Below are 27,383 nucleotides of genomic sequence, written 5' to 3' on the forward strand. Positions count from 1 at the left end.
GAGCGTCGAACAGGAACTTTGAGGAACGGTAATCGAAAGTTTCCCGTTCGCCCTATCCTCGTGTTCACGAAGCCGCCTGCCATGTTCCTCTCCTACGCTTCTTCGTATCTGGCTGACCCACTTTCCGGGCCTCGAGAAGCACGAGGAGAGCTAGGGAAAGGATCGACTCGAAATCGTTCGTTTCCTAGTTGGACCACGAACCCCATAAATTCTGTCGATTCGCACGAATCTTTCCGCTCGACGAAACAGGGTCGCACATTTTCGCAGCCGAAATTGTTTGCCGATCAAACAAGAATAACCTAAATAACGCGATGCGGTTATCCAAGGCCGCGGAGCGTACGCGTGCTGTTGTTTTTTTCTTGTTTTTAAATCGCATTCTTTAATGCAATAGCCCGCGGATTCTGCTGATCTGGACTCGATTTACCCGTCCCACGTTTTGGCTCTACGGTTTCTGAGCTCACGACGGATCGATTATGAATTGCAGTTACGCCGATTCGACTTGCTGCTTTTACCTCGATTTCGCGATGCGATTGTTTATAAACGGAGGAATCAGCCTTGCGTCGATAATCAAAATATTCGCGGTTGTTTTACGATTTAATTGGGTTACATTTCGCTTACCCCTGGAAGTATCATGGTTGTCGATTATTTGCAGAAATGGTTCTTTTATATTTTCTAATCAGACTAAATTTTATTGTTTGAAACGATACGAACATAGTAGCGGAGCAAAATAATTGTATAGTTGAAAAGAAAGAAGTTAAAGAGTTAACCCTTTGTGGTCATATGTCTCTCAGCCACAACAGCAAAGAATCAAACTGATTTTATATAGAGCTAAATCAAGCTTCAAAGATTATTGTGTTACATTACCTAAAATTTAAAAAAGAATCAACTTTGTTTCTCCTTCATAATCTTCACATTGTTCGTTTAATAAAAAACGATTGGGTTAAGAAGAAAGAAGTTGAAGAGTCAACCCTTTGTGGTCATATATCTGCTTTCAGCCACAACAGCAAATCTAACTGGTTTTATATAGAGCTAAATCAAGCTTCAAAGATTATTGTGTTACATTACCTAAAATTTAAAAAAGAATCAACTTTGTTTCTCCTTCATAATCTTCACATTGTTCGTTTAATAAAAAACGATTGGGTTGAGAAGAAAGAAGTTGAAGAGTCAACCCTTTGTGGTCATATATCTGCTTTCAACCACAACAGCAAAGGATCAAACTGGTTTTATATTGAGCTAAATCAAGCTTCAAAGATTATTGTGTTACATTACCTAAAATTTAAAAAAGAATCAACTTTGTTTCTTCTTCATAATCTTCACACTGTTCGTTTAATAAAAAACGATTGGGTTGAGAAGAAAGAAGTTGAAGAGTCAACCCTTTGTTCATATATCTGCTTTCAGCCACAACAACAAATCTAATTGGTTTTATATTGAGCTAAATCAAGCTTCAAAAACTATTGTGTTACATTACCTAAAATTTAAAAAAGAATCAACTTTGTTTCTCCTTCATAATCTTCACACTGTTCGTTTAATAAAAAACGATTGGGTTAAGAAGAAAGAAGTTGAAGAGTCAACCCTTTGTGGTCATATATCTGCTTTCAGCCACAACAGCAAATCTAACTGGTTTTATATTGAGCTAAATCAAGCTTCAAAGATTATTGTGTTACATTACCTAAAATTTAAAAAAGAATCAACTTTGTTTCCCCTTCATAATCTTCACACTGTTCGTTTAATAAAAAACGATTGGGTTGAGAAGAAAGAAGTTCAAGAGTTAACCCTTTGTTCATATGTCTGCTTTCAGCCACAACAGCAAATCTAACTGGTTTTATATTGAGCTAAATCAAGCTTCAAAAATTATTGTGTTACATTACCTAAAATTTAAAAAAGAATCAACTTTGTTTCTTCTTCATAATCTTCACACTGTTCGTTTAATAAAAAACGATTGGGTTGAGAAGAAAGAAGTTGAAGAGTCAACCCTTTGTTCATATATCTGCTTTCAGCCACAACAACAAATCTAATTGGTTTTATATTGAGCTAAATCAAGCTTCAAAAACTATTGTGTTACATTACCTAAAATTTAAAAAAGAATCAACTTTGTTTCTCCTTCATAATCTTCACACTGTTCGTTTAATAAAAAACGATTGGGTTAAGAAGAAAGAAGTTGAAGAGTCAACCCTTTGTGGTCATATATCTGCTTTCAGCCACAACAGCAAATCTAACTGGTTTTATATTGAGCTAAATCAAGCTTCAAAGATTATTGTGTTACATTACCTAAAATTTAAAAAAGAATCAACTTTGTTTCCCCTTCATAATCTTCACACTGTTCGTTTAATAAAAAACGATTGGGTTGAGAAGAAAGAAGTTCAAGAGTTAACCCTTTGTTCATATGTCTGCTTTCAGCCACAACAGCAAATCTAACTGGTTTTATATAGAGCTAAATCAAGCTTCAAAGATTATTGTGTTACATTACCTAAAATTTAAAAAAGAATCAACTTTGTTTCTTCTTCATAATCTTCACACTGTTCGTTTAATAAAAATTCCGACCAGTCACATACATACCTATGTAAGTTTATGTGTATAAGCAATATGTATAATATATGTGTGGTATGTGTGTGTGTATGTACTATGTAATTGTATGGTATGTGTGTGTGTATGTACTATGTAACTGTATGATCGACATGGGTGCATAATATGAACGAAGCTTGCGTATGGTATGATTGAAGTTTGCATGTAATGAAGATTGCTAGAAGACTGTCTTTTTGGTGTGATCGAATATTTTCGGAAAAAAGCAAAGGGGGTATTGCTTCGTGAGAGATTGTGAGATAGAGACGTGAAAAATTTGTTAATTCCTGAAGTTCCATTTGTGTTGCATTTAATTAATTATAACCAGTCATACTTTGTTAATAAATTTCATTAATCTTTCTAATTATTAAATATTATTCTACATATGCATATGTAACTATATGTATAAATCATAAGGAATCAAAAAGATGCACTAAAATCCGAAAAAGTAGCGTGAAATTTCGAGACCCACTTTCGAAAGCAAACCCTTTCCTTCCTTCTAGATGGTTTTCAAGCCGACGTGACCGGAAGTGCCTCAAAGCCGCTACGAGTGCATTAGTATTCTCTCAGAGACACGCGGTCGGTATAAAAGGTACACGCGTGTTGTGCGTGTGTGCCTGCATACAGCTACGGTACTTCTCTAGACACGTGGCTTAGATGCACCGTGATCTCTGACCCTTGCCTCTACGTGTCAACCACCTAGATCTTTCCAAAAGCTCTTTCAGAAACAATCCAGAAAAAAGTCTACACATAATTCACGAAGATCTACAAAATTGCGAAGGTACAGTAAATTGCTGAACCGATTACGAACAGATCGGAGGTATTTATTTTGGAAGACCACGTCCGGCGTACTTTCTTTATCCAGGAATTTCTGCTTTTATTTTAATCGTTCTCGGAACATTGCTCGCGAGCAAATTGCACGCGTAGTTGCGACGATAGGTATCCAGAGAGGCACCACGACGATGGCTGCGGCGACAACGCGATCATAATAATTATTGCATAATGACGCTTTGCCTGCCTACCGGCCGAACGAGGTAGCACAGTCACTTTCCTTTTTCAGTGGCCTGGATCATCCTATCTTCCTCTCGAAGCGATCGCTATCGTTTCCCTCGCATCGACTTCGAACGATCGATTCGAGTTCTTGATGGCCGTAGAAAATCATCGGTGATCAATGTTTCGATTTACTATATTCGAACCTTTGATATATTGTTTCTACCTTCAGCTGCTTAAAAAATTTTCTACTATTAACTCGTAGTAGTTTGACTCGTGACGCACTCTTTGCGTCACGTACAGCTGTGAACAATTTTCTTCGAATTTTTAAAATTTCTTGCATTCGAACCTTTGATATATTGTTTCTACCTTCAGCTGCTTAAAAAATTTTCTACTATTAACTCTTTGTAGTACTTTGTCTCGTGACGCACTCTTTGCGTCATGTACACCTCTGAACAATTTTCTTCGAATTTTTAATATTTGTTGCATTCGAACCTTTGATATATTCTTTCTACCTTCAGCTGCTTAAAACATTTTCTACTATTAACTTGTAGTAGTTTGACTCGTGACGCACTCTTTGCGTCGCGTACACCTCTGAACAATTTTCTTCGAATTTTTAATTTTTGTTATATTCGAACCTTTGATACATTCTTTCTACCTTCAGCTGCTTAAAAAATTTTCTACTATTAACTCGTAGTAGTTTGACTCGTGACGCACTCTTTGCGTCACGTACACTTCTGAACAATTTTCTTCGAATTTTTAATATTTCTTGCATTCGAACCTTTGATATATTGTTTCTACCTTCAGCTGCTTACAAAATTTTCTACTATTAACTCCTTGTAGTAGTTTGACTCGTGACGCACTCTTTGCGTCATGTACACTTCTGAACAATTTTCTTCGAATTTTTAATTTTTGCTGTATTCGAACCTTTGATACATTCTCTCTACCATCAGTTGCATAAAAAATGATCTACTATTATTATCTCTTTACACTACTTTGACTCGTGACGCACTCCTTGCGTCACTTACACTTACAGCTCTTATTAAGTTCACTCGAATTAATACGTTTTAATTTGGAGTTCAAGTCTAATCATTTGCATAGTCTGATACCAAACTACATAACATTTCAACTTTCTTTATCTGCTTTAATATTGTAGCTATAATTGGTGACGTACCTGATAAACCATAGAGAAAGTTGAAATTTTATTGTAAGACGACATTTTGCATAATGTTTGATACTTGAACACCATGAAGTCTCTGTCAAAATCCAAAGTAGACCTTCAACAGCGTTTTAGATCAATTTTCCTCGTAGCAAAAAATCATGTTGCTCGGAAGAAATGGAAAGCTGTTCGGCGAAGAAGAAGTTCCTTGAAGATCGAATAAAAAGAAAAATGCAGTCGCTTCAGGAACAAAGAATCTCATGCCAGCGGCGTGACACGAGCAACAAGTCGTAAGAGGAAGATCTAAAAACCTCGAAGGATGCGATTCGTTCGTCCTTGCTCGTGGAATCCAGGAAGCACATTCGAGGCTGATCGTTTCTCGCGGAAAATTAGACACGTTTTGCATCTTCTCACGCCTAATCCTCTTTAGTCGTTCTTTTATTCGAAAAAACGAGGTCATACAAATCGGTTATCGCGCAATCAAGCTTCTGCGATTCGACAGTTCGATGAACTACGAACGCGGAATTTCCATTGAATATTTGTCGACTCGGTAATACTTTTGTTCCTCGCGAAATTGCTGGCTTGCAAAAGAAGAACTGCACGATTAATCACTCGATCGAAATTCGAGTCGTATAGTAATCTTGCTATTTTCACGATTCTGTGTTGTATCTCTATTCGTCGTGACGCGTTATATCCACGGATAGACTCACTGGTTAAAACCGCAAATAAGAAGAAAGCGATTTTTAATTGCTTATGCTCAGAGTATAACTTCGGAGGACGATACAAATTATTGGAAGCTAATGTTGCAACGCAGAAAAATTCACAAATGCTCGTCCGAGCGTCTAATTAAAAGAGAGGGTCGATTACGGAGACGCGTAAAACTACGAAAGTTGATAATGGAGGGACGTAATTATTTACTCTAATTAATTAACGCTTTACGTCGACTATGCATTTGACCAACTATCGGCAAACTCCGCAGCATATAAAATTAGCTTTCACCTCGAATTTGTCTCGATTATAAAATAGAATACATTCATAACACCAAGCACCCGTAAGAATACACCGGTAATAGATTTCGTGTAAGATCTACGAAATTTTTCGAGCGCACATATGAATTTATTTATAGATTATCTTGAGCGAGACAATCGCTCGATATCGTACAATCAATTAAGCTGTACGATCAATCGAAATGTTTAGAATCTCGTAGTACATGCTCGACCGACGGTTAGATTTCTCCATTGAACCATATTATGCGCGGTCAGATCACTGCAGATTACGCGTTTACGACACAGGCGACATTGAACTGTGACCTGGCTAGATGACCCTACTTTCAACTAGTTTCTTTCCGGAGATATTTTTTCTGACACACGACGCTTTTTCTATGATGGATGTCTATGGCCTTCTGATTCGGAAGTCGCGCGCCAAAGTTTCCATCCGAAATAATAGTTGTTGCCAAGCCACTTACAGTTTCTTCTTTCAATAATGTATTTTTAATGTCTATTAACTCTTTGCGCTCGAGAGGTGTCACCATTTTGCTTAATACAATAAGCATTTTTTAACTGATTTTATTACATGTCACTTATGATGTATAAACATAGTGAAACAGTAGTGGAAATTATTAGTAAAGAAACAGTAGCCTCAAGAAAATTCATCAAGTTTTAAAGTTGCTGTTTGTAAACAGTCAAATTATCTTCAATTGCAAAGGGTTAATTTTATCTGATTTCAACTGTTTATATGTTGATATGATTGTAACTGTTCATATGTTTATATGAATTCAACTGTTCATATAACTCAGTATGCACTAAAAAATTGTTCAAAGCACACGACTGTAGGAAAACTTTGATTAGTAACTATGTTTAGATACATACAGTAATGAAACACTATTTGCGCTTGAGAGGCGACTCACAGTCACCATTATATTTAATACAATAATTTTAAATAATCATTTTTTAATCGATTCCATTACATGTCACGTATGATGTATAAACATAGTGAAACAATAGTAAAAATTATTAGTAAAGAAATAATAACCTCAAGAAAATTCATGTAACTAAATTTTAAAGTTGCCGTTTGCAAACAGTCAAATTACCTTCAAGTGCAAGGAGTTAATTTTTATGTGTACCTCGAAAATTAGTTTTAGAACGCAAACCTTGCTGTACAAGACAGGATATTGTTTGCTAAGGGTTGATAGTTTCTGAGGAATTAGCACCAGAAGTGATCAACACCAGAAGCTCGATACCTGATTTATGTACGAAACGTTCTCGAACGGTTTCCAAGTACAAAAAGGCTATCCAGGAAGAGAAGCAAACAAAGAAAATGATTTTCGCGAAACATATGCCGCGGTCGGTTACCGTGGCAATGCTCGCTCGTACGTGTACGCGAAAGTTCTGTCGAAACGACGCCTTAGTCATCGTCCTTTTCCGGAGGATATAGGTATATATATTCGATAATACTAATCCGCGGCTCGTACCGGCGCTGCTTTTGCTTTCTTGCAGCGCAGTGACCTGATTCCTTGCGTGCAACGGTAAGAGTGTTTCCAGAGACTGGCGGAGGGAGATGGAAAGAGAGAGTTACTAGAACGAGAGGACGTAACAGAAGGACCGTAAGCGAGAAAGAGAAGAGAATAAACGAGACGAGAGGGAACGAGCGCGCCTCGTGACACGTAATACCCGTCACGGTAATAGCGGTACGATATTATAGCACCGCTAATGTCATTCATTTGTGATTTAATGGGAGAAGTGTCGACCGCAGTCCATTGCGGAGGACAACGACTGTACCTACAGCCTTTCGGTTTCTTACCTTTTTTATGGACTGTAACATCTGCATTTGATGCTATATTGAAATACTAGAAATCGGGACGGTGTTCACATGAGATGTCGATAGTTTAGGACAGGTTGCAAATTTTCATGTCGATATAATTTCTCCACATGGAATTATGACGCGTGGCGGTGCAACGCGAGAAATTACAGGGCGTGGACTTACAGCGCATGGAATTACGGCGCGTAGCAACTACGGCGCATGGCGGTACAACGCGTGGAATTACGGCGCCTGACGGTGCAACGTGTGGAATTACAACGCGTAGGGATTACGGCGCGTGGAGGTGCAACGCGTGGAATTACAACGCGTGGAATTACGGCGCATGGCGGTGCAACGCATAGAATTACAGCGCGTGGCGGTGCTACGCGTGGAATTACGGCGCGTAGGAATTGCGGCGCATGGCGGTGCTACGCGTGGAATTACAGCGCATGGAATTACGGCGCGTAGGGATTGCGGCGCGTGGCGGTGCTACGCGTGGAATTACAGCGCGTGGAATTACGGCGCGTGGCGGTGCTACGCGTGGAATTACGGCGCGTGGCGATTCCACGCGTGGAATTACAGCGCGTGGCGATTCCACGCGTGGAATTACAGCGCGTGGCGATACCTCGCGTGGAATTACGGCGCGTAGCAATGCTACGCGTGGAATTACGGCGCGTGGCGATACCACGCGTGGAATTACGGCGCGTGGCGATACCACGCGTGGTATTACGGCGTGTGGCGATTCCACGCGTGAAATTACGGCGCGTAGCGATTACGGCGCGTGGCGATTACGGCGCGTAGCGATTACAGCGTGTGGCGATACCACGCGTGGAATTACGGCGCGTGGCGATTCCACGCGTGGAATTACGGCGCGTAGCGATTACGGCGCGTAGCGATTACGGCGCGTGGCGGTGCAACGCATGGAATTACAGCGCGTGGCGATACCACGCGTGGAATTACGGCGCGTGGCAATTCCACGCGTGGAATTACGGCGCGTAGCGATTACGGCGCGTGGCGGTGCAACGCATGGAATTACAGCGCGTGGCGATACCACGCGTGAAATTACGGCGCGTGGCGATACCACGCGTGGAATTACGGCGCGTGGCAATTCCACGCGTGAAATTACGGCGCGTAGGGATTACGGTGCGTGGCGGTGCAACGCGTGGTTCATCAAATCTATGGTTTATTCATATTAGGGTCTATTATCCAGGAAGATCAAGTGTCAAGTTCTGTCGAACCTTTAAATGTGGGAATTCGTACCTGAACATAAGCAGAACAAAGAATAGGTACCTAACATGAAAGATATAGACCCGCCACAGTGGAAGCGGTCAAAGGTAGTCAGACACAATAAAACTGCAATTCTTTCCTCGACTATAATTCTCTCCTTCAATCCGACAATTCGACAATTTTGTATTTTCTCTGTACAATGTTAGCCCCGTTGAAAGTGCAATTAGAAAGAGTCGAGCGTGCACACTGTTTCCGATAGCATCAGTATGTAGATACGTTTTGATGGACGTTCGAATAAGCGAGCGCACACAGCGCGCTTGTAAAGGGATCTCAAGCATCGTTATGCCGGACGTTTCATTCACTTTTGTTTTTTTATTCGCGTTGCCCCGGCCGAAGAACGTGGAAGGAATTCTGAACGTTCGCCGTACATGTGTTACAGTAGTCGCCGCTGTGCGGATTCGTTCGTCCGTTCTCTGCTTCGCCGAGATCTCGCTCCAGTCCCGCGAACTCTGGTATCTCTGCTCTCCTTATGTAGGTTATCCCGGTTATGCTAGTTACGACGGCCTCTTAGAATTTAGGTTGACCATATGGCGAACGGAATCGTCGCGTTTCTTTCTCGCCTGGTTATTAATATCGCGCCGTACTCCGTTTCTAGTTTGTGCCTAAGCTGCTTGCCAATCGCTGCGATCGATCGATCATCGATCTCTCATCCTTGCTTTTTCACCTACCGTAATTTTGCGAGCAATTAATGCAGGGAGTAATTTCTTTTAGGGAGGCGAATTTGAGGGTGTAAGGTTAAGGTACTTCATAAATAATTTTGGTTCATAGGAATAGTTCCTTGAGGATCCTCCGGATCTACCTTTGAAGAATATAGGGTTAAGGTAATTCATAAATAATTCTGGTACACAGGAATATAGTTCCTTGAGGATCCTTCGGATTTAGTTTAAGAATGTAAGGTTAAGGTACTTTATAAATAATTCCGGTTCATAGGAATATAGTTCCTTGAAGATCCTCCGGATCTACCTTTGAAGAATATAGGGTTAAGGTAATTCATAAATAATCCTGGTTCATAGGAATATAGTTCCTTGAGGATCCTCCGGATCTACCTGAAGAATATAGGGTTAAGGTAATTCATAAATAATTCCGGTTCATAGGAATATATTTCCTTGAGGATCCTTCAGATCTGCCTGAAGAATGTAGGGTTAACATTAAACCTACCGGCGTATATGTACTTAATCTGAGATGAAAAATGAAGTCAAAATATAAATGATCAAACGACGAAACATAAATTAGTACACACACTAATTCTTTATCTTGATAAAGATCAATACAGGTATCAGAAGAATCAATTCAACAAATTGTGTCATTTATAATAAGGATCTTGTGAAATGGTTATTTGACTGGTTTGGTAGTTTTAGTGTTAAGGTACTTCATAAATAATCCTGGTACATAGGAATATAGTTCATGAGGATCCTCTATCTACCTTAAGAATGTAGCTTCTCTACAAGATTCCAAAGAATGCATAACTATGAGATACAAAAGAAACGTTCGAAAGAAACTTTTCCTGGAACATCTCAACAAATAATCAAGAATTCGCAGGAATCGCTAAGATCCCTTGTTTTTGATTTCTGTGTGTTGGTCGGTGGCGCCTGTCGCGAACGCGAGAAACAATCATAAATGTTTGATCATCTGTATTTGTACCGCGAACGCGTGAGTAAACGTACTCGGGTATTTGTACGCGATAGAGCCTCGACGCTAGTGCCATTTAGTCGGACCATCGAGCTATAATTTACGGAATGTCGCCTTTATGATCCGTTTCGCGGCCGCGATTCATCGATTCAACGGCCGAATCGTTTCGGCGGTGCGGAAGATCCGCGGTAAAAATAAATTCTTCGCTTCCTCGTGGCTGCGTGGGTGAGTAAACTCGTACATATTCACGCCATACGGTTCGTGTATGCGTTCTCTCGACGGATGAATCGTTAGAGCTGGCTGCTGTTCAAAGTCGCAACGGTCGCATCGCTGACTCAAAATCTTCGGTTTCACTCTCTCAGTCTCGTTATTTAACTTACCTGTACTTTATAATTCACCTGTCTAACGTGCGAAATAGAACCGCTTAAGCTTCCAAATTTAATTCCATTGTTTAGTCAGATGGCTTCTATTGACAAGTTGTATTGTCCCACGCTATACTATCGTTATATGCGTCGTATTCTATTTTCAACCGACTGTCAACTCCATGAATTTTACGCTAGTCGAGCTCTCTCCGGATATATGGCCATGTATTCAAAGATTTCCAAGACTCCTTCAATTTTATCTGATTTCAACTGTTTATATGTTGATATGATTTCAACTGTTTATATCTTGACATGATTTTAACTGTTCATATGTTTATATTTCAACTGTTCGTATAACTCAGTATGCACTAAAAAATTGTTGAAAGCACACGACTGTAGGAAAACTTTGATTAGTAACTATGTTTAGATACATACAGTAATGAAACACTCTTTGCGTTTGAGAGGCGACTCACAGTCACCATTATATTTAATACAACAATTTTAAATAAGCATTTTTTAACTGATTCTATTACATGTCACGTATGATGTATAAACATAGTGAAACAATAGTGGAAATTATTAGTAAAGAAATAGTAACCTCAAGAAAATTCATCAAGTTTTAAAGTTGCTGTTTGTAAACAGTCAAATTATCTTCAATTGCAAAGGGTTAATTTTATCTGATTTTAACTGTTTATATGTTGATATGATTTTAACTGTTCATATGTTTATATGAATTCAACTATTCATATAAATCAGTATGCACTAAAAAATTGTTGAAAACACACGACTGTACGAAAACTTTGATTAGTAACTGTGTTTGGATATAATAATGAAACACTTGAAAAATGATTACAGAAATGAAGGAACGAATAGTTTGCCTAATTGCAATAGGGAATATCTGTACGAGCGAACAGATATCCGTACGTCGGTGTACGAAGAGAATCTACTTGTCATTAATCGCGTGCGTGGCGCCACAAACAAGCAATCTATGCGGTTAGCATTCGATGGGGAAACAAAGTTCGGTGAGCGGACAATAGAGCACAATCGAATTATTCAGTGAATTCGAGTTTGATTGGCGTCAGGTGAGGAGGGGAAGAAGCGTGTGCTTTGAGGCGCGTCCCTGATGCGTCGCGCGCGTCTAATATAGCAATGCAGGCGTGGAATATAGGTCGCACGCTAGAACGCTCTTTTATATATGCCGCCACACGCTCGAACATACATCGTGCCGAAGGTGGGCGCACGCGCGCACGATCGTCGACCGTACACACGCGACCGTGTGCATTACGCATCGCACGCGTTATGAATTTCTTAATGCTCGCCGGCTCAAACTCTTGCAATCGATAACTTATTTTATTATTTTTCGCGGTTAGAGGAAGGGCTGGGAAAAGTAAAGGAGAGGGAGAATCATTCGGGACCTGCTACTGGACTCAGGCGAACGCGTTGCTAGAACTAGCAGACCCTTAGACGCGGGGATGTAAGGAAGGGACAGGAACTATATAGGAATAGGAACTTTTAGGGTTGGAAATTTTAGGGTTGGAAAGATGGAATTTAGAAGTTTGAGAAATTGGAAAATTTGAAGGTAAGGAATTTGAGAATATGTGGTTTCACTTCCACGCTTATCGCCACTAGACGGCGCATAGATACCTACAGTTTCTCACTAGTACTCGAGCCTTACTCGAGTACTATCTATGGTATCTAGATAATCTATTATCTAGGTATCTATCCTAGGTATCCACGCGCCGCAATCCCTACGCGCCGTAATTCCATGCGCTGTAATTCCACGCGTAGCACCGCCATGCGTCGCAATCCCTACGCGCCGTAATTCCACGCGTATCACCACCACGCGCTGTAATTCCATGCGTTGTAATTCCACGCGCCGTAATCCCTACGCATTGTAATTCCACACGTTGCACTGCCAGGCGCCGTAATTCCACGCGTAGCACCGCCAGGCGCCGTAATTCCACGCGTTGTAATTCCACGCGCCGTAATCCCTACGCATTGTAATTCCACACGTTGCACCGCCAAGCGCCGTAATTCCACGCGTAGCACCGCCACGCGCTGTAATTCCACGCGTTGTAATTCCACGCGCCGTAATCCCTACGCATTGTAATTCCACACGTTGCACCGCCAGGCGCCGTAATTCCACGCGTAGCACCGCCAGGCGCCGTAATTCCACGCGTTGTAATTCCACGCGCCGTAATCCCTACGCATTGTAATTCCACACGTTGCACCGCCAGGCGCCGTAATTCCACGCGTAGCACCGCCAGGCGCCGTAATTCCACGCGTTGTAATTCCACGCGCCGTAATCCCTACGCATTGTAATTCCACACGTTGCACCGCCAGGCGCCGTAATTCCACGCGTAGCACCGCCAGGCGCCGTAATTCCACGCGTTGTAATTCCACGCGCCGTAATCCCTACGCATTGTAATTCCACACGTTGCACCGCCAGGCGCCGTAATTCCACGCGTTGTACCGCCATGCGCCGTAGTTGCTACGCGCCGTAATTCCATGCGCCGTAAGTCCACGCCCTGTAATTTCTCGCGTTGCACCGCCACGCGTCATAATTCCATATAAAGAAATTATATCGACATGAAAATTTGTAACCTGTCCTAAACTGGCGATGAGTGTGTTCGTGAAACCACATACTCTCAAATTCCTTATCTCCAAATTTCCCAATTTCTCAAACTTCTAAATTCCATCTTTCCAACCCTAAAATTTCCAACCCTAAATTTCCCCCTACCAACTCTAACTATCCCCGAAATTTCAAATCGTCAAATTTCCAAATGTCGAAATTCGTGAACGATCCTCGAAGAGGATCTATGCGAGCAAAATAGTCAGTCGCTTATTTTAATTCCTACGGAGTTCCGCACGTACGTCTACGACCCGTTACGGCCGGCATAACAATGCATGACGTAACTCTCTGGGGTCGAATCCTCCTTACCTCCTCCGTGCAACGATGTTACAGGAAAGTGAAACTCTCGGAAACCAGGTCACACCCACATCGTGCTCGCAGCAGTGAACCGCGATGCCGATCTACGAGTCTCCCCGTTTAACTCTGGGCCGCATACTTCTCTTTTCGTCCGAACATACAGCGAACACGACTGCGCGAAGCAGGATAGAGAACCTTTTGATCAGAGGATACTTCAGCTACTGGCACGACCACGTTTTCATGTGTCCCGGAATCGACTTCATCCCTCATCGTCCGTCTTCGGGACCTGATAAAGAATCAACTTACTGCGCAACGATGACTTACAACGAGGCGCGATACAAGGGAAGTGACTAGATCCTTTGTTTCTTCGTAAAATTGGATTGATGGAATGTTAAATAAAATATAGTATTCGAACATGGTTACTTTCATTTTTATATAGGACAGTTAGTGGAATAACCTCTTGCAATATTTTGACGAGTCTGACGTACCTCGGCTGTGATCAATTTTACTCAAATTTTTAATACGCTTCAATTTCGAGTCCAATAATTTGCATAGTCAATGATTGAAATGACATTTTAACTTTTTTGTCTGTTTTAACCCCTTGCACTACTTTGACGAGTCAGACGCACTCGTACTTCGGCCGTGATCAATTTTACTCGAATTTTTAGTACGCTTCAATTTGAAGTCCAATTATAATTTGCATAGTCAACGATTGCATAATAACATATTGACATAACATTTCACATTTTTTTGTCTGTATTAATATTGTAGCTCTAATTAGTCAGTTCTGACTGACGCACCTGACAAATAAGCCATAGTGCAAGGGGTTAAAATTATAGCTTAATTGCGCAGCTTTTCACCTGACAAATAGTGCAAGGAGATAACAGGTAATTCAGGTAGGTATCAAGTTCAATATGGCGATCCTGGGGAATATGTCAACACTGCATAAATTCGAATGGGAGAATGTAGGTAAGCTAAGCTTGTCACTTTTCGAATCGGGAAGTGACGTATTTTATAGAAATCAGTAGATGAGTAAGAAAGAAGAGCAGAGACAATGTCTTGGATTCGTTGATTGGCAATAGTTTGATTAGCTTCGTACGTTTGGTTGCTCGAATACTCTTCGAAGAAGGGAAAGAGTGCGTGGGTGAGAAACGGTGTTGGTAGAGCTGGCCCTAACCCATATACCGTTGCAGCCAGAATAGAGGACGGATAATAGGAGGGTGGATAATAATACCGTGGCCAGTTGTGTCGCTAACTGACATTGTCAAAAGCCAAACTCTTTGAAACTCCTATTCCTCCTGTTCGTAACCTCGTAGCGTTTATTTAACCCCTTGACACTTGTCCATCGAGTATCTTACAAGAGTAGAGGAATTTCAAATTCTTACCAGTCGAAAAATTAACTGAGCTCACTCTTCAAAATTCTAACGCGAAAGAAGTCGAGCCAATCGGTTGTTCCCGTTCGTGTTTCCCGGCCGTTTCCCACGGCTCTCCCGAAATCCACGCTTCGTAGCTGCTTATTTTGTTGGCAGTGCTTGCGTCTAAAACTAGCCACGACCGCGACATGTGCACGTAGACATCCCGGCGTCAAAACTTGCTGCATTATGTCATAGTTTCCAACACGGCAACCAGCTGCAGCCCGCACTCGTCCTTCTGCATCGTAAACGTGGAACGGAAACGCGTTCAGATTTTCTTTTTCCCCTTCGCTTTGACGTTCGTCGAAAAACGCACTCGATGGCGTCGCAGAAAGGATCGTTCTATCCTCGGTACATCAACTTAGCGATTATGTAACTTTTACCGTAATTAAAGTATCGATTAGTACGCGACAGGTGTGTCAACATTGCTATAGCGTCGTGAAAGGAGACTCTTGAGCTCTCGTTAAAATGGGTAATTTCTGAAATGCATTCGGTTATGATTTTGTTGCATAGCTGCAGTTCTTTTGGGAAATTTAAATTGTAAAAAAGTTAAGTAGGAAATTAATTGCAAGGTGCACTAGTTATTTACTATGGATGATGTGTGTTGGATAACACAGTTTAGCAGGGTGACTCTGTCATAAAACAACGCTGAGTCGGAAGAAACTATTTTGAACTTTCTTATTGAAAATAAAGAAACATTAAAATGAATGTACTTATTAATATTTTAATAAAAAGCAATTGCGATTTCGCAAGGAAAAACTTGAAATCATCGAATTTCATTTTGTTAGTTTTAGCGTAAAGTCTCCGATGATTTATCGATGTCAAACGCAGCGTCTATTCGCTTTCACCCGACCGATAAGATCGTTTCGCAGAATATTTTGGTGCCCGAGGCAAAGTTTTCGAGATGTCGCTTTCGAAATTCGACCGGAGGTGCCAGACGAAACGGTAGCCGATCGGTTATGAAGATATTTGCATTCGTGTAAACGCGTTCCGTGATCTTCGCAGCCGTTGTGATGCTAATTGAGCTTATTTTAAGCGCGGATAATCGACGACTATCAATCACTCGTCGCGTGGAAATGAAATCCTCTAGAATTCGCCGGGGAATCACGGCGTGCGCGCTTCGAGGGAAACTGAAACGCGTCTGCGTGCATCGTTACGTGTAGAGGAAAACCTGTTGATCGATCCTGCTCCACGTGGCTACTCCGTTTTATACGACCATCTCTGTTTCTCTCAAAATCGAGCAAATACGGAATACTTATTATCCACAATTATCGGAGGCTGCGTTTATTTGTTACCCTTTTCTCTTTTAGCTGTTAAGTCAAGAAACATGGACAGTTGCGTTAGATGTGACAGTGCATATGTTACCGTGAAAGACCGAAATTGGAGAATGACGACATATACCAAATACGTCGGTGAAAGACCGAATATTTTATTACATTCTTGTACATTCGGACCTTCACCGGTGTATGTCGACAATCACAGATATGCTCTGGTGGAGGTCCAAAAGAGAGGAGCCGACAAAGAAGCGACTGGCTCTCTCCCGCCAAATCCTGTGTTCTGCGTGGAGTCAGTCAGCTTTGTCAATCTTATGCAAGCTTTGATAATGCGAGCAACGTTTTCTCAATTTTTTTTCCAATACCGTAATTTATACTGAATGGATACTGCAGTAAATCGTGATCTTTTTCTTGAAAAGTTAAATGCATTAATTGCGGGTAAACGAGAAGACAATTGTTTTTATTTTTCTCAAGAAAAGTACTCTAAAATACTTTCTGAAGTGGTTTCTGCTAAAACTAAGTGCAACACACCTTTGGATTACAGACGATTAAAACGTTTTGACGTTTTAAAAATGAATGATGAAAGGAAATTAATTGTACCATTAAAATCAGGGGAAACGAATATACAGTATTATGTTACCAATGAAAAATTGTTCAGTATACTATATGAAACTCACGCCAGAATAGGCCACGGAGGAAGAACACGTATGCTTAGAATGTACTATGTGTTTTAAATTCTTGGTCTCTCCTCTCAGAAAGAGAGGCGAAAAAGTTACGTCACCCTTGTGACGTTTTATAGCGACTGAATTACGGAGAAGAAAATATAAATCTCCGACATGTTCAACATTCACCATTAGTGCATGGTGAATGTCGACATTTACCGGTGTAAGTCAGAAATAAGGGTATTTAGCAAATATTTCGGACATACACCAAGCGACTATGTGAATGTTGACATTCACCAGATTTCGGTCTTTTTATATGGCATACATGACAGTTTCGTTAACCTTCGTCAACGATGGTTTCACAGGAATCTTATGTACTTACTTTTATAACGAACGAGTTAATATATGTTCATCTTTTGGAATTAGTATTATGAGTACTGTTCCTACACATGTATGTCCTATACACATTCTTGATAAATCTTTAACACAGAAAAGTTAAACTTAGAAGAACTCGTCCGACAAATTGCAAACGTGCACGTGTACGAAAATCAGCGAACGCTAGAACGTTGCTATTCAGTTCCAGCAGAGTGCAGAAGAAACGCTACGATCGTCACAATGGTGTTAATCTATTTATCTGACTAACAACAAACTTATCTCGTGACTCACACGCCGATTCGCGCGGTTCACCAGGGCTCGATCGTTTTCCGCGCGCATATACAACTTTTAAAGTACACGTACGACGGGCTCGATTTTTATTGCCGGATTAACGTATGACAATTTTATCGGTGTTCTTTTTGCGTCAAAGCTTCGCTCCTTTCAAAACTGCGTGTTACGCGGGTGGAACTTTGTTTTCATTTATTGTAGAGTTTGGAAAAGGTGGCGAAAAAGAATATCGATCAATCTTTTTCTACGTCTTAAAAGATCGCTTATCGGGAAGCACCATTGCACGATTTAATGACTAACGAATGAAAAGAATGTTATCTGTATTGTGTCTCAGTTTTTCGATTCAACCATTTCATAAATAATTTCCCTTTCTTTGTTCTTTGTTACCTGTTGCTTGCGGAAGGTGTTTACCAATTTCTGTTCAGAGCAAACCATAGTTCTGTTCACAGCGGTGAGATGTTCCAATTTCCTTCCGATTACTTTTTTACATTTGGTTGCAAGTGCTAGCAAACCAAATACGTAACGTAAGTTTCCGTAAATACAGAGGCAATAGCGGCTAACGATTTCGTATTAATTCGAACTCCGCTTTATCGTCTGGAGATAAAGAAATTCTCCAAACGTTATCGAGTTCTAAATCAACGAAAGGCGAGGAAAACAGGAAGTCGAAGGTGCGAAGAAACGGAATGGCATAATTTTTTTTTCTATCAAAATATATTTGTGCATAGACAAGAAGACAACCGTGACAGGTAATCTCGTACCTAACATACATCAGTCATACGCCAAGGAACGCGTGCACACGCACATACACGCCGATGTGCGGACATGCGTGCTGCGGACATACACACGCAGGTGATGGACGCGTACATACGTTGATTCGAGTTGTGCATCACCGAGAGACCCGATAGTAAACGTCTTAAAAGAAGAAAGAAAGAAAAGAAATAAAATAATAGAAGAAAGGTATTAAAACTTGTCGCACAAGTACGTATGATAAAAGGTAATAACAAATATTATTCTCTCGCACGCGATTGAATCTACGAACGAAGACGAAAAAGTGGAAGAAGAAGAGAAAAAAAGAAGATGAATGAAGCCCGCTTCACGCGATTTTACGGTAACTCAATGTAGAGGGATTCGGTTGGACCAAGTCCCAGGTAACGTCAACGAAATATATATTCTATATAATATATATAATATATGTATCTCGCCGCAATCTCTTAGTATTATGCGCTCGCGTTAAAATGTATAATTAAAATGATCGTTTCGTTGAAACACACCCGCTCTTCCATTCACTCGTCTTTCATTCTCACGCACACGTTTTTCGTTTCTCTAACAAAATATATTAGCTTTTTTTTTGTTATGTACATTATATATCTCGAATATAATAAAATTATAATAATAGAGCTATAATACAAGGTCGTGTGAATAACAGTGTGTGTTTCTTTTTTTTCTGGATGGTCTCGTTACTTCTTCACCCTGTCGAGAAAAATAAAGAAATACAAACGCACGAATCGAGATGGGGTGGCATCGACGTCGCGGTCGTTAGTCGTCGCATCGATATCGATACTGATCGCAATTACGCTATCTCGACGTGTCTTATCGCCCAGAGATTCCCAAAGTCTGGGTCGCGTTAAATTACCGTTTTCGAAAGCGGGGCTCTGGAATTTTCAGACCTCTTTACCGTTACTTCACTTTTCAAATGGAATTTTCAAATTTTCGGAAATTACGAAGTTACGAATTCTCAAACACAAGCAAATCCACGGAACGTCTTTCTTATCTGCTTTCTTTGGCTCTCCATTTTTCTTCGTATTTCTTGCGACTACCTTTTATGTACAATATCTAGTTATATCTCGCAGGAATAGCTAGAAAATTTAACGGAGAATTAAAGCGAGCAAACAACAAAGACATCTTTCGTTATGGAGACCTAAAAATTTCGAAAATCCCAAAAAGATACGTTGATCGCGAAAAATTAGCGAATCTTGGCCCACAAGATTGGGAAGCCCCGTTTTAGGTACATCGTAACGAAGAAAGATAATCTAATTTAGTCGGTCCGTAATCAAAGAACGATTAGAACGCAGCGCGTCTGCACGTGCTGCATCGCGCATATCGCATCGTCATTGTACGGTGTGCGTGTCTGTGTGCGTACGATACGCGTGATCCCTTTGTGTGCGTGTTTTTCCTCGGCACATGTATACGATCATGGAAGGTGCATCGAAAATGTATAATGTCGAAGATTTATGCGAATGAAATTATTTATGCGAGCGTCGTACTCACGCGTCCCTGTCTTGGTACGTATACATGTGTCTCTGTGTCGACGCGTCGCGAACGCGCTAGTATGCGAGAGCGCGATTAACGCGCTCGTCCACATCGATGCGTGATTTGTTCGGAGTTACGACGTGTTCGCGTATTACGCGATCGAACGAGGCGGCGAACCCGCGGAACCACGCGGTACCACCACCCAGTCTTTACGTACTTTTTCAGAAAAATAAAAGTAGATGCGAAAGAAAGAAGGGAAAGAAGGAGAATTCTGTTCCCTTTTTTCTTTTATCCGCGTTATATCCTAAAGAAGAAAGTGTCCGATGCACTCGGTGTAAAAAAGAACAAGTCCGCCATGAGCAAAGGGCACTTTTCCACACGAAGTCGTCGACCAAGTTCCAGCTGCCGAAGAAGCTTCCTGCACGCCTGTTCGCGTTCTCCCGCCTTTTCTTCTCCGTCACTCCTCGAACTCTTCGAACTCCGCGGGCTCGGTGCGGCGCGGCGAGCGAACGACGCACGTGCGCCTCGCGTTCTTCGCGCGCGGATCGAACAAAGACGCAGTTGCGAGCGGAACTCCTCGAGTTCCATGTTGGTTCCGTTTCCGGTCGGACGAGACTCGTCGAGAGGATGACCCAGGAGCATCGGGCACCGACGACGACTCTCTCTCACAATCGTATCGGCCTGAAAGGCGAGGAACGAAGGTCGACGTCGTCGGACGAGAGAAAGGCGTAACGGACGCTCGACGATGACGTCGTTGTACGCTACATGGGTCCCACCGCGTGTTGCTGGAACTGGTCGAGGTGCCTCGAGATTTCCCGGTGCAGCTGTTCGGGCACCACGCCGACGCTGCTGAACAGCGATCTGAGCACGTTCAGCTCCTCCGTCAGCAGCTCGATCCTCTTTTTCAGCAGGTCGTTGTCCTTCACCAGAAGCTTCACCTTTTCCTCGGTTTCCCTCGACCGCACCTTCGCCTTTTCGCGGCTCTTCCTCACCGCTATGTTGTTCCTCTCGCGTCGTCTTCTGTACTCGTCGCTGGCTTTGTCGATGGCCTTGGTCTGCTTCCTGGCAGCGGCCGCGGCGGTGTTCGCGTGATGCTGGTGCGCCATCACCGGCTTCATGGGACCGCCTCGGGGCGGCGGTTGGTGAATGGGCGCACCCGGATGACCACCCGGAACGGTGGACGGTGTCAGGGTGGTGAAGGTCGGCGCACCGTTCGCGAACGGACCGTTCGTTACCGGACTGTAGCCGCTGGGCGCGTACTGAGGACAATGACGACGGTAGTCCGCCGGGTCCAAGGGTTCTTCCTTGATGCTGGGCGATTCGGAGCTCGAGCTGTTGCTGTCGCTACAGCTGTTGCTGCCTTGATGGTAGCTAGCCCCGCTGTGCACCGGCTGAGGCATGTACGCGAGGGTGGTGCGCGGGTATCCCGGCGTTCTGACATGCTTCACCGCTCCGTTGTTCGCGCCCAGCATGTCCAGCAGGCCGTCGTTGAAGTGGCTGTCGTCGATCAGATGCTGCAGATCCAGCGATATCTCCGGCGTGTTTAGGTCCGTTAGCTCACCGGCCGCGGCGCAATGTTCCGCGTACTGCTGGTGAAGGCTAGCCTTGCTCGCCGAGACCTTGCTCACCACCGCGCTGCCCTGCTGCTGGCTGTGATTGTGATTCACCTGCAGCGCCGAGTTGTTATTGTTGTTCGCCGCGTTGTTGTTATTGTTGTTGTTGCTCTGATGGTTGTTGTTGTTGTTGTTGAGCACCTGGGACTTCTTGAGATCGGCCGCGCCGTGGGCCTGGGCCTGATGGGCCGCTGAGTCGTACATGACTGGTGAATCCATCGCTCACTCGCACATCACAGATACGATGATATCTTTCCGCGATTCCGTTATCACCTCTACCGATTCCGTGAATCGACTGTTTTTATTGTCGTTCGTCTCGAGTCTCCGACGAACACGCTAGCACGTTGTCCGAGACGGCCAAACACGTTCCGCTGAAACTTTACCGCGAGAACGACCTCGACGGGGATTTTCCCGTACGGTCGGCCCGAGATCTGACACTGGTCCAAGTATCGAAACGCGACCCTCGACTATTCCGATTTTCGAGGACGACTAACGCGAGCACCGCGCTATCGTACTCCGTTATCGGCGACTCGCACGATTTTCGCTCGCTCGAAACCGCGTGGTCCGTTCACGGTGACGCGTTCACCACGCCTACGCGGGCTTTTTCGTGATCGTACGGTACACCACGGGGAATGCTCGGCAAACGATACGACGATACCATCCGCACGAGAGCTGGCGCACGACTGAGCGGCTTCGCGGCATGTCGCAAGCTTTCAATGTGGCGTGCGTCGAGAGCAACTCCATGCCTCATTGCGCTTGCGCTCGCGCTTCTCTCGGCCAGTCCCCCTCGTTCCGCGCCTCGCGCAAAGCGCCGCGTTGGGGCCCGCGATCAGCGCGGATACCGCGCCCTCCCGCCACCCAGAACCGTCAGCTCCTTCTTTCTCTTTCCCTCTCCTTTCTATCTTCCCTTCCTCCCTCGCTCTTTCTCTCTCTCTCTCTCCCTCTCGAGGCATTCTTTGTTCGTCTTACGGACTGACACGATGTCGTCCCGTCGCGGCATCGCGCGACAGGAAAACTTTTCCGGTGTTCGCCTTTCTCGGTTCTATTTATAAGAACTTATACGCGAATGCCGTCTTTTCGATGCGTGCATGGGTTTTCCACGGAAATCGAAAGATTTCCCGCCCCGATTTTGTTCGGATCTCGCCCGACTTGTCGCGAGGATGACGGCCAACCGCGCAGGACGCACGATTTCTTCGCTAGGATAGCGAACCGACGATTATCGTTAACCGTCATCGTTGGCCACTCGATCGGAACCGATTTCTATGAAATGGCGGGTAACTTTGATTTGTCGGTTAGCGCATGCTGATACATGTCCAATTGCTTGCGTGAGATTGCGCAATTAGCGGTAACGCAAAGTGAGAGATGATATTATCGCTAATGGACGCGAGATTCTTATTCAGAAATATGGTTGACGAACTATGCGCTCGCTTATTTTTGTCTGTGTGCGAAAACAGACATTTCCGAAGCGACGACAAAACGCTGAAAGGTCGCCGTAAAAGTTAAGGTACGAACAAAAATAGTAAAACTATATATTTCATTCGACTCTTCCAGGAAATTTGGAAGTTCATCATATCAAATGATTCATTTATACTCTTTCCTGTATAAATTCTTAGTACAACTCCCTGAGAAAATTTTACTCTGTCGTTTTCCATAAAATATCGAAGTCACGAGTTTGCAGCGAAAATAGTTAAGTGCTTTAAATTAAGAGCGACTATTTAACGAACGAGTTAAATAGTCACGCTGTCGTAGAAGCTTCTATCTTTGCACGGTACTTCAATTTAATACATTTTGTGCGCCGCAATGACGTCGATACACAATTTTGGATTGACATTTGGTGCTGCGAGAATTTCGAATGTTCCTCCGGTACGGTAACTTGCGGCGGCATCTCGCGCCGCGTACTAAAGTACGCTGTTGACCGTCGGTACAGAATTTCTTAACCGATCCACGACGGAAAGGTCCGAATCTGACCGAATTTCTTCGCCGTGATATTAGCCACAACAAAAAATTGGTAACATTCGTGTAAAAACTTTTCGGCAATATATATTTTCCGCGTTCATTTCGTGATTTACTGTTCTCTGGACGATTCAGCGATCGACTGGCCCAAGGTGAGCGAGAAATTTCGTTAGGTTATTTTCCTGGCGCGTTTCGTGTTGCTGGGCCGTTTTGGGCCTGTGAGTACCCTTTGACGGAACGGTCCGTCGGATGTACGCGTATTGTTATGATAAAATGCGAGTAACACGTCATGCAAAGCGTTTTCAAGTTCTAGAGTAGGACGAATTTATGTTTCAATTCGATTCTGTAGTTTTTTATTTTCCCGTTTAGTTTAACGAGTGTTTTCGAACGCATCGAATGCCAGCCGTGGAATGTTTTCCGATTTAACCTAGACGAAATCTGGTACACAGAATTCCGCGTGATATAGGATCATTCTGTTGTGAATTTGGAAACATTCTTCAATTTTACGATAAGCTAACGTCGATGTAATTATTTTGCGTCTTCTACGAGGAAATTTTGCACGACGCTAGTACGTGTTTTTGCGCCTAATTTGACCGTTATATTCTTCAGTTTTTTATTTTTTATAACGATGTTTATGTAACGTTATTGTCTGTATTTTTTATTATTTAAAGTATGAAATGTTATCAGAACTTTTTCTTTCAGCTTTCAAATTCTAGCAAGAGCATTAGGACATCGAGCATCAATAATGGCAGATGAACAGCAACAGTTTTTTCTTAAATGGAATGATTTCCAATCTAATATGGTATCGTCGTTTAAGCACCTACGAGATGAGAAAAGCTTCACGGACGTGACATTAGCTTGCGACGGTCAAACTTGTAAAGCGCATAAGATGGTGTTATCTGCTTGTAGTCCATATTTTAAGTCTTTATTAGAGGTACGTCACAAATGGTAATTGGTACACTACAGATCTTCATATAAACTGACTTTGATAACAACTGGTTTATTGTGTGGTGGCTGCAGGAAAATCCGTCCAAACATCCCATTATAATTCTAAAAGATGTCGCGTACAGTCATCTTCAGGCCATTTTGGAGTTCATGTACGCAGGAGAAGTTAACGTTTCGCAAGATCAGTTGCCTGCATTTCTTAAAACCGCTGATCGGCTCAAAGTTAAAGGATTGGCAGAAGCACCGGGTGCCATTAAGAGAGAGGGTTAAAAGTTTGACTATAGTTATGGTAAGATTAAGTAACGTATTTCTCTGTTAGAAACCTTTCATTGTCTGATGGCAAAAATTAATACGACATTCGGATGAAATTCTCAAACGGGAAACGTATATTTCCTCTTACAGGATTTTGGGAAGTGTGCGGACTGATAAAAAAAGAAAAGTGTAATAATGTAAAGTGATTGCATAAAGACATATACCACACACTATAAAAAAAACACACGCTACGTGTGCACAACTCAGTGTCCTCTGGTTCATGACTTGGATCAACACACACAGCGACAATGTAAATTATGCCTTTTTCTTAATCTCAGTTAATGTTAATGTTGTATTGAATGTATGTATACAAATACGGTAGAGATGAAAATGTTGATGTTTGTCTTGAACCCATTGCGCCATAATGTGGTAGCGACAACATTGATTATTTTTTTAAAACAAAGTGCTGCAAAAGTAATAAGTGGGTCACGATAGTTTACAATATGCAAGACAGTTTTGTGAATCATAACGGAAACGCTAAAAGACATCTTTTACAACTACTGTTTTTTAAAATGAATCTACTGACTCACTATACTTTCCTATCGGCGAGTGGTAGATCCGTTCACGCGGTATTCAAATTTCTTCCGCTACCTGAGTGAAACCTTTATCATTTCTTTTATAGCAAACGTAGGTGGTATAGCATCAGTCTGTTTTATCGCAACTTTTGCAAGGAGCATACGCATTTTCTGGTATCGACTCGCAAGAAATTTCAATCGTATCGTGAACGAATCTATGCCACCCCGATTATCCCTTTGAATAATGTTAAATCAAGTTTACTGGAAGTTGTAACATGCGTGTCGTACATTGTTCTCTTTCGTTACGAGTACTGTTATCTTTTAGATCATCGAAAGTACGAGAACGGTGTTCATGTAATAGATCGAGGAGGGAAACAAAATCGGGACGGTCATAGTTATTTGAAAATGACTCTATTATGTTTTTAAAGAAGTTGTAAAGCAATCGCGTGTAACGTACGCGGGGTGATGAATCGTGTCGTTTCTCAACACCGAACATTTTTAATCGGAACGAAAACTGTTGATTCGTACATCGCAGATCCATTCGGTGCCAGTTACCTCTTCTAGTGATCATGATTTTTTACTTAACCAAATACTGCCAGTATTTGTACCGGCGTATTCACAATATTACCGATAGACCAAATTTATTTATGATAATAATATATTAAGGGTTGAATGTCTTAAGTCGAGGGAAGGTTATTGTAATATAAGCGATGCAAATTTTTGTAAAGTCGGAGCGCACAGTTCCTTTCCCCTCCCGATGAATCAGGATAATCAGAGAGTTTTAAAGAAAAAAAGTCAGGAAACATTATCGAGTCAAGAATACATGCGTCGACGTGTATCGCACACAAATTGATCATTTTCCTTTTTACTTTTAAACGCTTTCGCTATTCTCATCTCGAAGTGTATTTTGTTTCTTACGAACTCGCGGATTATACCTTCCGATTTGTTTTTCTTTCTCGCTTTTGAATATATTCAGTTCCTGGTTCTATTGGTTTTATTTTTTTCTTCCTTATATCGAAATTATACGTTCGTACACGAAAAAGAATTAAGCATATCATTTCGTTCGATGGTTTTTTACCTCGTATTTAAAATAAACACGAGTACTACGACACCGAATGCCAGTTCAGGATTATCCGTTTGTTGTCTCCGATATACTAGAAACGCTGGGAAAACAAATCGATGTAAATCAATCGTCGTACCGTATTTATTTAACTCAAACGTCGGATGTTCTCACGAATATTGCGTTCAATGTATATAATTGATCGAGCGTAACTTTGCTTTTGTATAACGTTTAACAAACAACGTTTGTTGCATCTAAAAACGATAAATATACGAAATGGGACCAGTTGTAACAAACGTTATGGTTTAAAGATACAATTGAAATTGACTTTTTATTCGGTCTTCGCTAACATTTTGACGGCCGCATATTTCTTTTTTATATTTAATAACGGAAGATTATTTGTAGAATCGTATTTGAGAGCTTCCATATTTCACCGCTCGATAATTGCCCGCCATAGAATTATAGGAAAGTTTCGAAAAATTCAGCTGCGGAGCCCCAAAAGCGGGCAACTATCGAGCCTCCACTAATAAGAGAAACAATAGTAAAAGCGTATATTGTTATCGATTTTGACTAATTTATTCTCGCGAAAGAAATAGAATAGTCGAAGGTGTATCTTGCACAGACATCCGACAAATTGCATAGAAAAAAAGAAAAGCAAAGATCCGTGTTCGTTGACAGTATTTAAGTCAGCCTTTAACATTTAAGATGGTTGCTTTCAGTTCCTACAATGACACGTTCATCGGGCATTTGGTGGTTGAAACGCAAATCGTACCGTGTGTGTTTGCTAAAGCGTCAAGTTCACCTAATATACACCTAGAATAGAAAATGTTTATATACGAGCGATGGATTCGAGATAAGTTCGTTGATAAGCTTTCCTCGCGTTTTCTCTCCATTACGTTGAATAGATGCGTACATACACGTTTTTCGATAATTTTGCTTTCTTTTACTCTCTTTTTTTGTATCTGCACTTTTGAGAACGACCGATTTGCGATCTATTGGTTGCCGAATTGTTA

General features: G+C 42.1%; 2 protein-coding genes across 5 annotated transcripts in view; one reads left to right on the plus strand and one right to left on the minus strand.

Moving 5' to 3' along the window:
• The window catches only part of lolal (longitudinals lacking protein-like), a 97,236-nt gene extending 70,940 nt beyond the window's left edge, over positions 1 to 26,296 (plus strand). The window contains exons 1-4 of one of the 4 annotated variants that reach the window (XM_012281174.2): positions 23,517 to 23,690; positions 24,241 to 24,472; positions 24,559 to 24,772; positions 24,886 to 26,296. In XM_012281174.2, coding sequence (XP_012136564.1) covers positions 24,284 to 24,472; positions 24,559 to 24,753 — 384 coding nt within the window. In that variant the 5' untranslated portion in view covers positions 23,517 to 23,690; positions 24,241 to 24,283 and the 3' untranslated portion in view covers positions 24,754 to 24,772; positions 24,886 to 26,296. Of the gene's footprint in view, positions 1 to 23,516; positions 23,691 to 23,744; positions 24,107 to 24,240; positions 24,473 to 24,558; positions 24,773 to 24,885 lie in introns of those variants that run through there. The other 3 variants (XM_012281191.2, XM_012281167.2, XM_076533787.1) reach the window with 3 other exon arrangements.
• Positions 14,124 to 23,047, minus strand: LOC105661976 (CCAAT/enhancer-binding protein). The gene has a single exon (XM_012281076.2). It carries the CDS (start codon positions 21,802 to 21,804, stop codon positions 20,734 to 20,736), a length of 1,071 nt encoding a protein of 356 aa, XP_012136466.2. The 5' UTR covers positions 21,805 to 23,047; the 3' UTR covers positions 14,124 to 20,733.
• Positions 26,297 to 27,383: the final 1,087 nt, after the last annotated feature.

Source organism: Megachile rotundata, chromosome 7, assembly GCF_050947335.1.
Source record: "Megachile rotundata isolate GNS110a chromosome 7, iyMegRotu1, whole genome shotgun sequence".
NCBI lineage: Eukaryota > Metazoa > Arthropoda > Insecta > Hymenoptera > Megachilidae > Megachile > Megachile rotundata.

Bases quoted from the DNA above. Each gene is read 5' to 3' on its own strand.
- LOC105661976 (XM_012281076.2), bottom strand. From the start codon at position 21,804: ATGGATTCACCAGTCATGTACGACTCAGCGGCCCATCAGGCCCAGGCC.